This window comes from Ursus maritimus, unplaced genomic scaffold, assembly GCF_017311325.1.
Source record: "Ursus maritimus isolate PB19 unplaced genomic scaffold, ASM1731132v1 scaffold_19, whole genome shotgun sequence".
Taxonomy (NCBI): Eukaryota; Metazoa; Chordata; class Mammalia; order Carnivora; family Ursidae; genus Ursus; species Ursus maritimus.
Genome location: NW_024424341.1, coordinates 8616442 through 8631354, shown reverse-complemented (window position 1 = coordinate 8631354; position 14913 = coordinate 8616442). Strand labels below are relative to the sequence as shown.

Sequence of the window (14913 nt, the reverse complement as noted above, 5' to 3'; positions counted from 1 at the left end):
GCCCCAAGGTCTGAGAAGGGGGGTCCCTGCCGCTGCTGCTCCTGATGCTGACATTTCTCGCGTTCGGCCTCCCCTTGTGAGCGGACAGCCAAGTCCACGCAGGGACAAGGCCTCGGGTCCTCCCCTGCTCCTGGCCCTCCCATTTGCGTCTGGGCTCTTGTTCTTAAGGGGCAAGCACAGCCCAACAGGACCCACCCAGGAATGTCAAATGTCTGCAGCTAAGAATGAAGCCCAGGGGCGCCTGGGGGGCTCAGTTAAGCATGTGACTCTTGGTTTCAGCTCAGGTCATGATCTTGGGGTCCTAGGAACGAGCCCCATGTTGGGCTCCGTGCCGAGCATACAGTCTTCTTAAAATTCTCTTCCTCTGCCCCTCCCCCTACTTGTGTGTGCACGTGCGAGCTCTCTTTCTCTAAAACAAATCCTTTAAAAAAAAAAAGGTCCAAACCGACGACTTCTCTGGAACGTTGGCAGCGTGGGCTTTGCTGGGAATCAAACTACAGCAGCCCCCCTTATCGGCTCCCAGACCCCAGTGAATGCCCGCACAGCATGTGCTCTTCCGTCCACGAACTTGCCTGAGACGAGGCTTACTGTAGAAATCCGGCACAGTGGAAGAGGAGTAACACAACCGCCTGCCTTAATAAAAATTACATGAACGGTCCCGCTCTCAAAAATCTTCCTGTACTGCATTCGTTCCTCCTTCTTGTGATGACAAGAAGCGAGGCGCATGACGGGGATGCTGGGACGTGGCGTTCGGCCACTACTGACCTTCTGACCATGTATCAGGAGGCGGTCATCTGTCAGAGCCCACGCGGCAGACCGCAGCTAACCAACCACAAATAAGGGGACCGCTGCCTTCACCAAGGACCTAAGTCTGAGCTTAGCCTGCACCTGCCGCTCGCAGAGAAGATAACTAAGTGCTGAGGACAACACGGCAAAGGGTGCATGTGTCCCTCGTGATTTGCATGGCACCCCCGCCCCCGGGGGGCCCGCACCCTGCTGTCTGCGGCCAGGCGGTACCTCGTCGAAGTCGGCGATGATCTCGTTCAGCAGCCGCAGACACTCCAGCCCCTCCTTGTTGACATCGCACTCCGTGTAGAAGACTTTGAAGTCCGGCACAGACGCGAACATGACACACACGCAGTCGTAGGACTGATGGTACCAGTCCTGGAGGGGGGTGGGGGAGAAGACCACCTTGCGCCAGCCGGCCGAGGGAGGGGACAAACTAGCACAGGGCCATGGCCCCTGGGCCAACCCACGAAACTTTCAGGGGAGGAGGGGGCGCGACCCAAGTGTCGCTCGGCCTGCCTTACGCGTGGGCCTCCTATCTGGGGGCTGTTACAAAAATAAGATCCTGAGTGCACTGGCGGGTCGGGCTCGGGGTGGTTCTGGCTCTGCAGGACCCTGCATCCCACGGCTGAGGCTGAGAGCCCTGGGGACAGCAAAGCTCACCGGCAGGAGGCCTGGGTCCTGAGCCCGAGGACCTGTCCCCTCTTGTGTAAAACGCTGCTGCACGGAACCCGTGACACACGCAAGTTTTCATCTGCACGGACCGTCCAGACCACAATGGCCTGGACACGCAGCTGATGCCCAAACCACCCACCGCGGGCGGCCCCACGTCACGGGTGGAAACCACAGCCCGGGGCCTGGCCGGACCCTCCGTCCCACCTCATTTAACTTGTCGCCAATGAAGTGAGCGGCCACGTGGGCTGGCAAGACATTCTCCAGAAGAAGGCGGTTCACATTCTCCATGGTCTCAAACTCCTCGTGTTCCTTCTTGAACTTCGTCTTCCATAAACAGTCCAGGCGGCAGTAGTAGTCAATCTGCAGACAGCGGGGCGCATCGGTGTCCTGGCCGCTGTGAGCGGGGACACGAGGACACCAGGCAGGGGGCGGGACACATGTAACCCCGGGGCCCACTGAGCCAGCCCCTCAGCGCTTCCACCCTGCATCCCCGGCGGATGTCCCCAGCTCAGCGGCCACCTCCCCATGGCCTCAGAATCCCAGTCAGCTGTGACTCAGTTCTCAAGTGACCTGTGTGACCAAATGTCACCGGCATCCTGAGGGGAGGCGATGCAGGGAGGTGAGGACTCGGGGACCCCTGCCCCGGGGACCAGGGCTGTCTGGTCTTCTGTGCACCCCCAAGTCTGCGGCCCCAGCCCAGTTCTGCGGCCCTGCTGAGCACGGGCCGCCGGGCTTCCCGGCCTACCTGTCTGGAGAGCATGAGCAGGGTGACGTAAAACAGAACCAGGTAGAAATTGATCATGGCCTTCGGGTCCTTCCACATGCAGAACGAGGAGCTGCCGGACATGAAGCAAAGGCCGGAGTCGTTCCCCTCCCGCCCGGCCCTTGGATGCATGAGCAGGCCCGCGGGAAGGCGGTAACGGATAGAACGTGCCCTCAGCACTCACACCCTCAGGAGACAGGGCACTGAACAAGCGACTTCCGGTTGGAAAGAGAAGAGGGTTTGGAAGGTGGGGGAGGCCTCACTGAACTGACAGCTCGGCTCACACCAAAGTCTGAAGGAAAAGCACTCCAGGCAGGTGGGGATGGCCAAACACTCGTCCAAGTCAGGGACTGAAAGTTTAGCAGGAGTTTGCAGCTCCCAGCAGACCTACGGGAGCAGATTTTGTTCTGGGTCCCCAAATTCCAGGGGAGCTAGGCCCCTCTGCTCAACCCACCTGGGGCCCAGAGCCCCCAGAAGCACATACACGCCACAGGGGTCAGCCCCCTGTCCAGAGACAGACAGGAGACACCTGCTCCTTCCAGAACTCTGTGGAGATCCGGGACACAGCTCAAAGAGGGGGACTGGGCTAGAGATGAAGCCTTCCCCCCTCTGCACCCCCAGAATGGCATAGAGACAGGAGGACCCAGGAAGCCTCCATGGGACTCGGGATGTCCCCCAGAGAACCTGCAAACGAGTCACACTCTTCAGCTCTTGAGTGTACAGACCTGGGACCGTCACGTCCCCTTCTGTAAAATGGAGACCGTGCCTCCTGCCAGCCCAGCCCACCAGGTGTCCAGTCCAGATGGGACTGTGAAGGCAAATGCAGCACGGTTTGACGTGACACCCCAAGGACCACACTCGAGACAGGCGGTGGGACAGAGGGTGCTTCAGGCCCTACCTGAGGGTGCCGTTGGTCTCAGTGAGGTTGGCCACAGTGTGGCCACAGCAGCCCGACTGCCAGCACGGGGAGATATTGAAGAGCACCAGGTAAGCTACCAAAGCCACGGTCAACAGCACGACCTTCAGCTCCAGGCTCATCCGCAGGAAGACCGAGCAAGCGATGAAGGCCAGGATGCAGCTACAGGTGTAATACTGGGGTGATGGGGGGGGGGGTGTCGGTCACCATGAGGCAGCTCCTGGACCCAGGGTCACCGGAGAGGGCGCGCCTCTAGCACCGGCACTCTGACTCAGCCCCTTTCCAGTGCGGGGGACCTGCGGAGTGCCATCCTGTCTGCAGCACTGCTCTCTTGCCTTGATGTCCTCCCTTCGTAGCAAAGAGCAGACAACAGAATCTAGAACTTTCTAGCATCGCATTCACTATTTTTACTTCTACTTATGGCAGGTAAACTCATTGAAGGGAGAAAAAAAAAGTAAAACTGCAGTGGTCTGTGGATGTGGCCAAGGCGAGGGCAGCGGTACGCACACACCTGAACGGCCTCCCCGCCTCCTGTTCTGTCCCAAGCTTGCCCTTCCCAAAGGGCACAGCTGCCCATGTTACTCTCCCGCTCAAGATCATGCTTGGGCTCCCCACTGCCCCCAAAAGAGACACCAAGCTCTTACCCTGACGTTCACGCTCCCCCTGATCAAGATCAAACCTACCTCCAGCTCCGTGTCCCAACTGTCCCCGTGCCTCCCCATGACACCACCACCTGCAGCCCTGCTGGCTCCCACTGAGTGCCTCAACTTTTCTCCCTGTCCCCTCTCCAGCCCCTGTCCTGGAACCTTTCTGCCCTTCAGAGACCAGCTCGGAATTCACCACGGCCCCCTGAAGTCCCACAGCCCTCCGCCGCCGTCCATCAGGGCTCCCCAGACCTGGCTTCTGCTGTCGGCCTGCCCAACACCAGTCATGGCTCGACCACCCATGAGGCCAACCAGCCAGCCTCTCCAGGCCCTCGTCAATGGGCCAGCCTCGGGTGAGCTGTCCGGAGGCACTCCCTGGTACCCTTGGATGAAGCAGCCCCAGCCCCGAAGCTGCCCTGTCCTCCAGGACCAGAGGCCACCTTGGCCCTGCCTGGGCCTTGCTCTCTCCGTCTCCCAGGAGAGGCTGGACTGCACCCTCCCGCACCCTGTGGCCCCAGGCGCTCAGGTGGAGCGTGGGCAGGAGCCGGGCCAAGTGGGGACACGCGGGGCCCAGCGGTCTGCACCAGGGCCTGGCTGCACTCACCGGGAAGAGCTCGCACAGCGTCAGCTCCCTGCTGCTCACAGCCCTCGGGCTCGGGCTCGGGCTCGTCTGGTTGCCCGCAGGCAGCCCCAGGGCCCAGAGAGGCATCAGCGGCTACAGAGAAGACAGGTCACCATGAGGGGTGGTCCAGGGACCTGGGATTCCAGGACCTGCCCGGGCTGAGCGGGGCCGGGGTCGAGGCCTCCACGAGCAGCACAAACATCTCCCGCCAGGCCCAGCTCCAGGCACAGCCAGAGCCACGGCACCCCGGCTCCCCGCACAGGCATCAGCCTCATGGTGGGGAGGGGTCCGGGGCAGAGGGGGTGTCAAATGAAGCCCCACGTGTGCCATCGCCAGAGCATCAGAGGCCGATTCAGGGCTGGGGGAGGCAGGGGAGAAGCTGGGATCAGCATTGTCAGTGAGACCCCCCCCCTTCTCCCCAGGTGACCCTGAGTGGGGGTCATGGCGTCAGGGACACGGAGAGCCCCTGGCACTAGAGGTCGGAGCTGGGAGGACTGGCAGGGACACGTGCTGTCCACAGCACTGAGCACATGAGCCAGGCCTGAGAAGCAGGGGCTCTAGCGTGCCCCCCTGCCTGTGCCCAGGGCTACTCGCCACTAGCGAGGAACCAGAGAGAGAGTAAGCCAGGGCCCCCCCAGGTAGAAGGATAGGAAGGTAGAGAGTGCAGGACAGCCCGTCTTTGTGGGGCTGGCCGTGTAAGCTCTCAGGGACCCCAGGTCCTCGTGTGAAAAGCGAGGGAAGGAGGCCAGGCCGGCCTCCAGAGCCTCACGGAGCCTGCCCACAGGGCCCTGCGGAGAGCTACACCAGAGGCAGCTCTCGGGCAGGAGACCGGGATTCGAGAACCTGAGGGTGCCCAGGTCAAGGACTGGCTCTCCGCCCCCCCCAGGAAGCCCACACAGGCAGGAGGGCTCCTCGCCAGGGCCCGCCGTCCCCACCCACCCCCAGAACCCACCAGGTTGACGATGGCGATGCTGAGCAGGCTGCCGATAGTCAGGACGGCCAGGGACAAGCGCAGCAGGGGCTGGGTCTCCACCCTCTCGGACATGGCCTGCAACGTTCCCCGGGCCGGCCAGCACCTCTGTGGAATCACGGGCTCAGCACCGGGACAAGGGCCCCTCGCTCCGAGGGCCCAGCAGACGTGAGGGCTCCCGAGGGCCCCACTAGGGACGGGCCGCAGGTGCACTGTGCCCTGTGCCCAGAGCTCAGGACACGTGGGGTGCACAGACAGAAGGGACGTTCCCACCCTCAGGGCCTGGGACAGCTGCAGCCACCTGGGGGCCACCGGCAGCCCAGGAAGGTGGGGTTCCTGGGAGAAGCACTCTGCTAACTATCGCCCGGGCAGGAGGGGCGCAGAGGGCCAGCGGGGCGGGGCCTGGCCAGGTGCCCGGTCAGGGGCCTCTCACTCACCGGGAACTCACGGGCAAAGCACAGGCCCAGCACCAGCCCCAGCACACAGGCCACCAGCCCAAAGGACACACCCAGAGCCGCCATCCTGGAAAGCAGAAAACCCTGGTTCTGGGGGACCACCTGCCCAGGGCCAAGCTGCAGGTGTGCTCCCCAACCCCCAGCATCCCAATTCTCGGGCCCCCGGCCGCCTCCTTCCCGCCCAGACTGCCATCTACGCGCAGCAAAGGGGATCTCTGAGAACCGTGCTCCGGCTGCCCCGCTCATGACTCACAAGGCCTGGGCCACGTATCTAAGAAAGCGGCGGGCACGCAGCCTCCAGGCCCGCGGCGGGCACCCAAGTCCCAGACAGAAGGGCTTCTTCCCACTTCGTCCTTAGGGAGCACATCCTAAACCGCAATCCTAGTGGGTCTCACCACCCTTCCAGAAATCACGTAGCAGACCTTACTCGTTCCCTGTGACCTCCCCCCCACCCGCACCCGCCGTCCACCGCCAGCAGGGGCCGGGCACCCGGATAGGGCGCGAAGCCCTCCAAGCCTCAGTTTCCCACATCGAAGAGGGAGCTGGCGGCAGCTATGGTTCAGGGGGTCTGCCCTTCCAGGACAGCGAACACCTCAGGTGGCGACATGCCCACAGGCCCCCACTGGTCTCAGGAGACTGGGGAGGCCTGCGGCTTGACAGGACGGGCACGTTCCATGGAAACGAAAGGAAGCCCTGGTGAGCCCAGGTGTGGGGCCACAGCCCCCGGTCCAGTCTCTGGGACTCCAGGGCTCAGGTCACATCCTGCCGGGCGGGCAGGGCACACAGGGTTCCTGGGGACCCCGCCGGGATGCCACCAGGCCCCCGCCACTCCTGGCCCGACCCCAGTGGGCCCGCCCAGCCCAACTGACCTGGGCACGAGCAGGACCTGGACCAGCAGGATGCAGACGAAGATGAGGCCGGCGCAGGCGAAGTAGTGGCGGGCCCGCGGGATGGGCGCCAGGCGGTACTGGGGGTGACGGGGCCGTCAGGGCCGCTCGCTCCGGCCCCTCCACGGCCCGCCCCGTCGCAAATCAGAACTCACACCCTGGGGGTGCCTGGGTGGCTCAGTGGGTGAAGCATTCGGCTCAGGTCATGATCGCGGGGTCCCACTCAGCAGGGAGTCTGCTTCTCCCCTCCCTCTGCCTCCCCGCTCCTCCGCCCCATGCATGTGGGCATGTGCGCTCTCTCGCTCTCTCTCTCTAAAACAAATCTTCAAAAATAAAAACCTCACACCCTCCTTGAGTTCCAGGTGATGATGGGACATCATCACGACCAAATGACCTTCATTCAGTTCCCTGATGTTCAGAGCTGATCCCTTCCCCTCCCCCTCCCCACCCAGGTCTCTGGCTCTATTTCTCAGGTCCCTGACAAGCCCACGGCCCCAAGCTCGTGGACGGGAACCAAGTCTGAGTTCTGGGGCTGGTGGTGGGTCTGTCGTCCCCCCAAACCCAGGAGTAAGGCCGGGCCTGAGCTCCTAGCTGGTGGAGGGGGGACCCCGTGCTGCTCGCGCCCTCTACGCCAGGCACAATCTCATGATCGGGCCACAAGCGCTCCTGCTGCTGGTGAGCAAACCAGGGCTCAGAGAGGCCGGCAGCCTGCCTGGAGTCACACAGCTGCTGGAAGGCCTGCTGGGCAGGTTTCCCTCAGACCCCAAGCTCCTCGCCTAGGGAGCCCCCGACTCAGGAAGCGCCAGCCAGAGAAAGACCCCCCCCACCACCACCAATCCTGGAGGCTGAGAAGGGAGAAAGGTCCCAGTACCAGAGCCCCGTGGCCTGGGGCCACCCTTTCAGGCCACGCCAGAGGCCAAGGTGGGCTCTGAAGTCTGTGAAGTGGGTAGCAGCGGCCACCTTGTCCAGCCACGTGAGCTTTCAAGGACACACATGCGTGCTGGGGACATGGCCGGGACCCAGTGGGCGCTCAGTCAGTACACAGTTGTGTAAGGGCACAAAAGCACGGAGTTGTAGCACAGACGAGAGAACCAGACTAAGGCGCGCACTGGCCCTTCCCAGCTGAGGTTCTAGCATGCGAGGGGGGGCTAAGGTCTCCCAAACCCGAGTGGTAGAAACACCAACGGAGCACATCAGGTACAGGAGCGAGGCTGACAGGAAGAGTCCAAGCAAGGCCAGACCGGGTCCCCACCCACCCCCTAGCCAGCCGGGCTGTGGGACTGTGGGCCACCCCGTGGCCTGCACCCGCACCCCACCCCGGGCCTGGAGCCCCCGTTCCTCGGGCTGCTGGGGGACCCTCACCTCTCGCTCGAAGTCCTTCTCCAGGAAGATAGACCCAAAGGTGTAGAAGTCATCAGACTTGGAGCAGCAGGGCCTGAGGGGTGGCAGGCATGGCAGTGAGACACAGGGCCTGGGGCAATTGGGGGCCCAGCCTTGGGAGGAGGTGGGGGAGGAGACAAGGCCCACCCTTAGGAGGAAGGCAGAAAGAGAAAGTGTAGGATGGGGAGGGGGAGGAAGCAGGGCCCCGTCCTCAGGAGGAGAAAGGAAGAGGGGATGGGGGATGGGGATGGGGCCCCGCCTTGGGGAGCAGGGAGATGGGGGGAGGCAGAAGTCTAGCCTCAGGAGGCAGCACCTGGGAGGCAAAGGAGCCAGCATGGAGACAGCGAGAGCTGGGCCACCAGGCACACGGGCACAAGGTGGGCCTGGCCATATGGGGAACCCCCGTCCGAGGGGGAAACAGGGCAAACAGAGGCCTCGGGGTCCCACCTCGTGGAGCTCAGCCCCTCGATGGCTGACAGCATCTCCTCATCGTATGAGTCGTCCTCCGACCGCCCCTTGGGGGACGCGTTCCTGGATCAGAAACCCGAACCGCATCACCCGCTGGCCCAAAGGCAGAAGTGTGCGCGAGACGGCCTCCCCGCTCTGGGTGCCTAGATGCCTGCAGGAGGCCCCAGAGCCTTGTGTGGGGTGGCGGAGGAACAGGAGGGTCCCAGAGAGGGCAGGTGGAGGCCCGGCATCCAGCAGCAGGCCCAGCTGGCCAGCAGCCCAGCCAGAAGCAGACAGCGGACCTCTAAGGCCTCTCCCCCTCCAGCCGCAGGCTTCCCTCACACCAACCACTGACCCCGTGATGACGTGGGGACACCACAGGCACCCCATTACCGTGAAGTTCGGATTCCAAGCCACAGCCCCTCCGAGCTGCCCTCCTGGACAGAGGATGGCCGGGCAGCCTGCCTGGAGAGGGCAGACCCTAAGGGGGTAACTGGGGCAGGACTTGGCCAGGAAGGCAGGCCACGGTTGACAGAGGAGGGGACAGTGCACGTACCTGTCAGGGGTGCGGTGGCGCCGCAGGGGAATGGTCTGGAAGCGAAGGGAGAGGGGACAATTACTCTGCAGTGAGAGGCCCCCAAAGTCCGTCCCGCACCCTCAGACACGCGGGGCAGGTGCCGAGCAGTCTGGCAGGAAGGGTCCTACCTTGGGCCTCCGCCCGCTGGGGACAGGGGTCTCGCCACTGCTCATGCTCTCACGGTGGTTGAGGTGCGCAAAGGGCCGCGCGGCCCCCCAGGACTCGAGGTAGCGGGTCATTCGCACGGACGCCCGCATTTTCAGGGCCGCATCCCCCTTGGGCTTGGGGAGGTGCTGGCTGGGCGGGGGCGGCTGCTGGCTCTGTAGGCAGACACAGACACAGCCTGTCCTGTCCCCTCCCCTGTCAGCCCAGGAAGGGGCCCCCGCCCCTATCCTGCTCCCCCCGAAACACCACGCTGGCCAGGCTGGTGGAAAGAGAATGGCAGAAATGCTGCTGGGTCTGCAACCACTTGGGGACCGGCTGTGGCCCAGTGCACTCCTTGGCTGGGTTGCAGGGGAGGTCCCAGCTTGGGCCCTGTCCTTCCCAGGTGACCAGGAAATCAGGGGTCACACACACCCTGGGGAGACTGCGATCAGGAAAGCCACAAGCATCCTACCCAGCCCACCCACATGTGGCCGGCGCATGTCCTTCCTGAAGGGAGCAGCTGGAGGAAGAGCAGTGCGGGTCAGGAACCCGGAGAGCCGGCCAACCGAGGGGCCAGCCCCACCCCCCCCCCGGCAGCGTTCCAGGGAGTTCCACTCGTGTGGCCCCCACACCATGACAGGGACCGTTACTTGCCATGAGCCTGCTGTGCCAGGGAGAGAGTGTTAGCCAGGCCCAGCCTCCTCCACGGCCCCCTGCCCACCACCCCCCACCATAAGCGCAACAGCTGGGGACCTTCCCTGCTGGGGAGAATGGGCAGCCTGTGAAAGGGGGAGAGAAGAGAAAGAGCGCCAAGGCCGCCGGAGACTAGCTGGAACCATCTCCAGGTCCCCTTACCCTCTGAAGGTGCCCGCCCTCCAGGAGTCCCTGTCCCCTTGGGTCTCTGCAAACACCCACAAGGGCCAGCATCTAGGGCCACAAACACTCGCTAAGCCACAGGCGGCAGCTTTCCTAGAAACTTCCAGCCTCCTTTGGGGATAGAAACATTTTTAAGCCCTGAGATGCGCCTATAGGCCTCGCTAGCGGGACCAGCTGGAATCCGGCCTCTGTGAGAGGGCACCAGAGGCTGCGTGGGGCCCCGCAGACGGCCACCTGCCCTGGAGTGAGGGGAGGTCCCAGTCTCCGTCTCCCCTTCACCACGGCACCCAGCTGCTCAAGTTCAGGGTCACTGGCACTTCGCAGACTCCCTGAGAAATAAATGTGCACTAAAGACCCATCAGCTCTGAGTAAAAAGGCACCTGTTCCGACGCGGGCCCCGGCGGGGTGGGGGGGCACCTGCGACCTTCACCAGCCCGCAGGTGACCCGCACCAGCCACCTGCCTCCTCTGGACAACATGCAGAGGCCAACGTTGGGGAAGGCCTGGCACAAGGACAAAGAAGGCGCCCCCGAGCGTCTGTGCACCAGGAAGGGCGGGCCTCGAACTACGTCATCAGGTGAAGAAAGCAAGGTGCGGACCGGGAGCGGGCACGCTACCCTCGGCTTGGTGAGGGCGGAGACAGCCTCTCGACTCCTCACGTGTGCACGGGCACCTCTGTGGAAGGGAAACTCGCCACGCCGTCCCCTTTAGCGGGGACGCTGGCTGCAGACAGGGACGTAAGGGAAACTGTTCACAACCCCCTCCCTTCGCGCTTTTTGCATTGTCAACTATGTGAATAAATGACATTTCACAAAGACGGGGAAGGTGGGGTGGCTGGAAAAAATGTAGGATACCCAGTTAAACCCTGCACAAAACACACTCATGCTAGAAACGTCTTCGTTGTTTATCTGAAACCGGAGCTCGCCTACCAGCCGGTCGCGGCCTTGCTGAGCAGGCTGCCCCGCGGGCGAGGGCTGAGAGCCGGGCGGCTGCGGCCTTGCAGGCCTGGGGCTCTGCTTCGTCGGGTCACACGCTCTCTGAGCACCTGCTCCATGGCCTGGAGAAGAGGCTCCCCTGCCCTGAGCCTGCCCGCGTGGAGCTCACACCGACAACACACACGCAGAGAGAATAAACAGGAGCGTTGGCAAGCGGACGAAGAGGCCTCGGGCAGAGACGGCAGCAGTGACAAGGGCTCTTTGCAGTACAAAGAGCCTGGCAGTGGAGGGCAGGGGCCGGGGTGAAGGGCACTCAGGGGAAGGAAGGGCAGGGCGTTCAGAGAAGAGGGCAGGGCCCAGAGCTGTGGGGTCCAGGGTGAGGCGCTGGACTGTGTTCCATGCTTGTGGGGCGGGCGCAGCCCCGAGGTGCCCAGAAAGGGCTTCCCCAGATGCTAACTCAGCATCCATGGCCCACGGCTGGGGAGGGGAGGTTGCTGAACAGTTCCCGTCCCTGGGGAACATCCGGGGGACGGAGGGGTCTCGCAGGCTGGCCTTCCACTCCCCCACCCCGAGACTGGCAGTCGAGCCAGCTCGGAGGACAGTCAGGGCCAGAGAGAGAGGGAGCTGGAAAGAGCCCGTCGTGGCCGACATTCTTGAGCAAGCCCCAAGGATGATTCACCGAGGCCGCCAGACGAGCTGGCCTCCCGCGGCAGGAAAGCAGGGCCTGTGTGGGCGCGGGGCAGGACCAGGGCCCACCGGCCTCGGAGCAGCCCGGCAGCCGCCTCCACCACGGGGTCCTGACAAAAGTGGGGCCCCCCAGCAGGTGGAGGCATCAGCCCGCCGGGCGGCCACCCAAGGGGTGGGGAGCAGAACCCACGACACGCCGAGGTTCCTGCCTCGTGGCTCCCTGGCCGTTCCCTGCTTTCCTGAGTCACATCCAAAGCATGTCTCACAAAAGGGTCTTTTCAAAAATCCGGGAAATGGGGGACCAGCCCCCGGAAAATAAACTAGCAGTGACTATCATTTCTAGAACGTTTATGAGGTGCCCAGCCTGTGGTGAGCGCCTCGCTCATACAAGCCCTACCGCCTCCTGAGTAGACACTGTTGTCACTGCAATTTCACTGAGGCCCAGAGAAGCCGTGTGGAGCCTAGAACACTCAGGGACAGGGAGCTCACTCCCACCCCGGCTGGGCCTCTTCCCTACCTCTCTACAGCCTGGAAGAGAAAATCACTCCCTCCATGGGGGTCCCCCCCCGGGGTGTGGACCCCGCTCCCCTGCACAGTCCCGGCCCCCATAAGCCCGCCTCCCCAGCCATCCCGCTGCTTCTAAGCCCTCATACCCGGGGGTCGATGACCAGGTAGGTACGGATGTTCATTTCTTTCAGGTAGGGGTCCCGCTGCTGCCCGTGCCCGTCCTCCACCTCATACGCCTTGTCCAGGTGGTTCAACGTCGCCTCCGTGATATGCACCCGGCTGGGGGAGACCAGCCCCGAGTCAGAGCAGCAGGGCCCGGAGAAGGCCGGCACCCACCCCGGGGACAAACAGCACGCAGGGCCGAGCGGGCCAGAGCCCAGCCTGGCTCCCCCAACGCGAGGTCATCGCTTCCATCTCTGACCAACACCCCTACCCACCCACCCCCCCGCCCAGCACACCCACCCCGCCCCCCGCTGAGCCTCACCCAGGGACTCCAGCCGCCTCCATCCTGTTGGCCAGGGACACATCGTGGGACCACACGTCGTACTGCCACTTGCGCAACCCAATGACCCCACACAGCACGTTCCCTGAGTGTATGCCCACACGCATGCTGATGTCCACACCCGTGGCCTCTCGCACCTGCCTGGGCAGAGCAGTCCCGTCACCCCATCCCAGCCAGGGCTGAGGAGGGACCCAGGCAAGCCACTTGCACCCCGAGCCCCAGCTTCCTCATCTGCAAAGTGGGTACAAGGCATTCCCTACCGTGCCTTGGGAAGCAGGAGGGGTCCGTGATGGGGACAGGCCCCAGTGCCCCAGGCCTGCCCATGGTACCTACTTAATGGCCTCACACATGTCCAGGCCCATCTTCACGCAGTTCCGGGCATGGGTGGGCAGGGATACGGGCAGACCCGACACGCAGTAGTAGCAGTCCCCCAGGATCTTGATCCGCATACACTCATTGGCCTGCAGGGCAAGGCAAGCAGGGGCCTGGTCGGCAGACGGCTAAAAACCAGGGTCCACACACGCCAGCCACCGCCCCACACCCTTCAAAGGGAGCCAGACTCCTTCCTGGCCAGAGGCTTCCTCTGGGGGACCGGCCACCAGGAGCTGCTTCCAGGCCTGGAAAAAGGATTAGGGACATGGAGGGCCCTCCAGGAGGAACCCCAAAGCAAACATCAGGGGCGACAGCCAAGTGTTACTAAGGATGGCCGCCGGAGTGCCTCTGGGGGAGACCGCCTTCCCTTCATTCAGTCTTGCAATGTTGAAATGTGTGCCGAGTTCCCGGCCCCGCCCCAGGCACTGGCACACAACAGTGAGCAAAACGGACAAAACTCCCTACAACGTGTGGCTCACACGCCAGTGGCAGTTAGAGGCTAAACTAGACAAAATCCATAGACACCAACTAGTGATAAGTGCTACAGAGGAAAATGAGGGGTGGGAGGGGAGAGGAAGCTCCAGGAGGCCACAGAAGGCCTCCCAGAAAAGGTAACATTTGGGAAAGACCCAAAGGAACTGAGGGAAAAAGCCACGCCAGTATCTGAGGAAGAGCATTCCGGGCAGATAAAAGACGCAGCATGTGCAAAGGCCCTGTGGGCAGAAAGCTGTTTGAGACCCAGCAAAGCAGCCCGTGCGGCTGGAGTGGAGGAAGTGGAGGAGATGAAGACAGGTGGCAGGGGCCACAAGCCAAGGGGCCAGCAGGCGTCAAGGTACCCCGAGAGATGGCTAGGCGGCCAGGGATGCAAACCAGCAGGGTCTGGGGAGTGGGGAGAGAACAGAAAGGTGGAAGTGAACACTGAGACTGGGGCCACATAGGAGAACGCACCTGAGGGGAGGGGGGTCCAGGCAGGCTGTCTGAGGTTCCACCAAAGGTAGTACTGCGGCCACTAGACCCTCTGTCAGCCTTTGGCAAAGGTAGCCACACATACCAAGGCCTTAGGGGTGGGGATTTAGGGGCTCTGAAGAAGGGGCTACATGCCGGCTCCAGGCCCACTCCCCAGCCCCACCCCTCACGGAGGCCTTAGCAGGCCACCCGAAGGCCTCCTTCTCCCCCATCTGTACAAAGGGCCTACCTCCTGTACCTGCCACAGAGGGAGGGCTGCGTCCAAGAGGACAAGGGCAGGCCCCTGGGCTTGGTGGCAGGGACCAGAAGCCCAGGCCCCTAGCCCACACATGGCCCAGCTACTGGGAACCCCCACCTGCTGGTTTAAGAGATATCGTGATGGAAGGAGGCTCCTGGAGAAAGGCCCCAGACTAGACAGGCCCTCCGAGCCCCTCGGTCCACAATACCCTGAAGGACAGTGCTCCGGGGCACCCCCGGCCTGTGGCTTGGTCACCTCTGCAGTGGTGAGCCCGTCCCTTCTAGAACAGAGCAGCTCTGACCATGAGAAAGTCTTCCCAGTGGGGGGCCCGAACTGGCTTCCCACCAAGGTCCGGACCATTAATTCTCCGCACATGGAGGCGCCCAGGGGGCTCTTTGGAACTCGCCCAGGCGGGGGCACGGGTGTTGGCTTTTACTGAAGCTGCGAACGCAATTCGAATGTGCAGCCCGCGCAGACAGCCACGCCGCGAATCTTAACGCGTGGGTCTCCACTTGGTGGCCGCCACTAAGTCCGTCTTCACCTGAAGCGGGGCCAGGTGCTCCCC

The 14913-nt window shown here is 63.2% G+C and overlaps 1 protein-coding gene across 5 annotated transcripts in view; it reads right to left on the bottom strand.

Annotated features, from left to right (window-relative positions):
* The window catches only part of ADCY7 (adenylate cyclase 7), a 42457-nt gene that overhangs the window by 3916 nt on the left and 23628 nt on the right, over window positions 1–14913 (bottom strand). For 3 of the 5 annotated variants that reach the window (XM_040633283.1, XM_040633284.1, XM_040633285.1), the window contains exons 8-22: window positions 13106–13233; window positions 12755–12913; window positions 12417–12549; window positions 9251–9442; window positions 9102–9136; window positions 8546–8629; window positions 8081–8153; window positions 6701–6798; window positions 5814–5898; window positions 5359–5484; window positions 4389–4499; window positions 3123–3316; window positions 2207–2297; window positions 1666–1821; window positions 1018–1164 (exon numbers count right to left, since the gene is read on the bottom strand). In XM_040633283.1, coding sequence (XP_040489217.1) covers window positions 1018–1164; window positions 1666–1821; window positions 2207–2297; window positions 3123–3316; window positions 4389–4499; window positions 5359–5484; window positions 5814–5898; window positions 6701–6798; window positions 8081–8153; window positions 8546–8629; window positions 9102–9136; window positions 9251–9442; window positions 12417–12549; window positions 12755–12913; window positions 13106–13233 — 1812 coding nt within the window. The other 2 variants (XR_005835587.1, XM_040633286.1) reach the window with 2 other exon arrangements.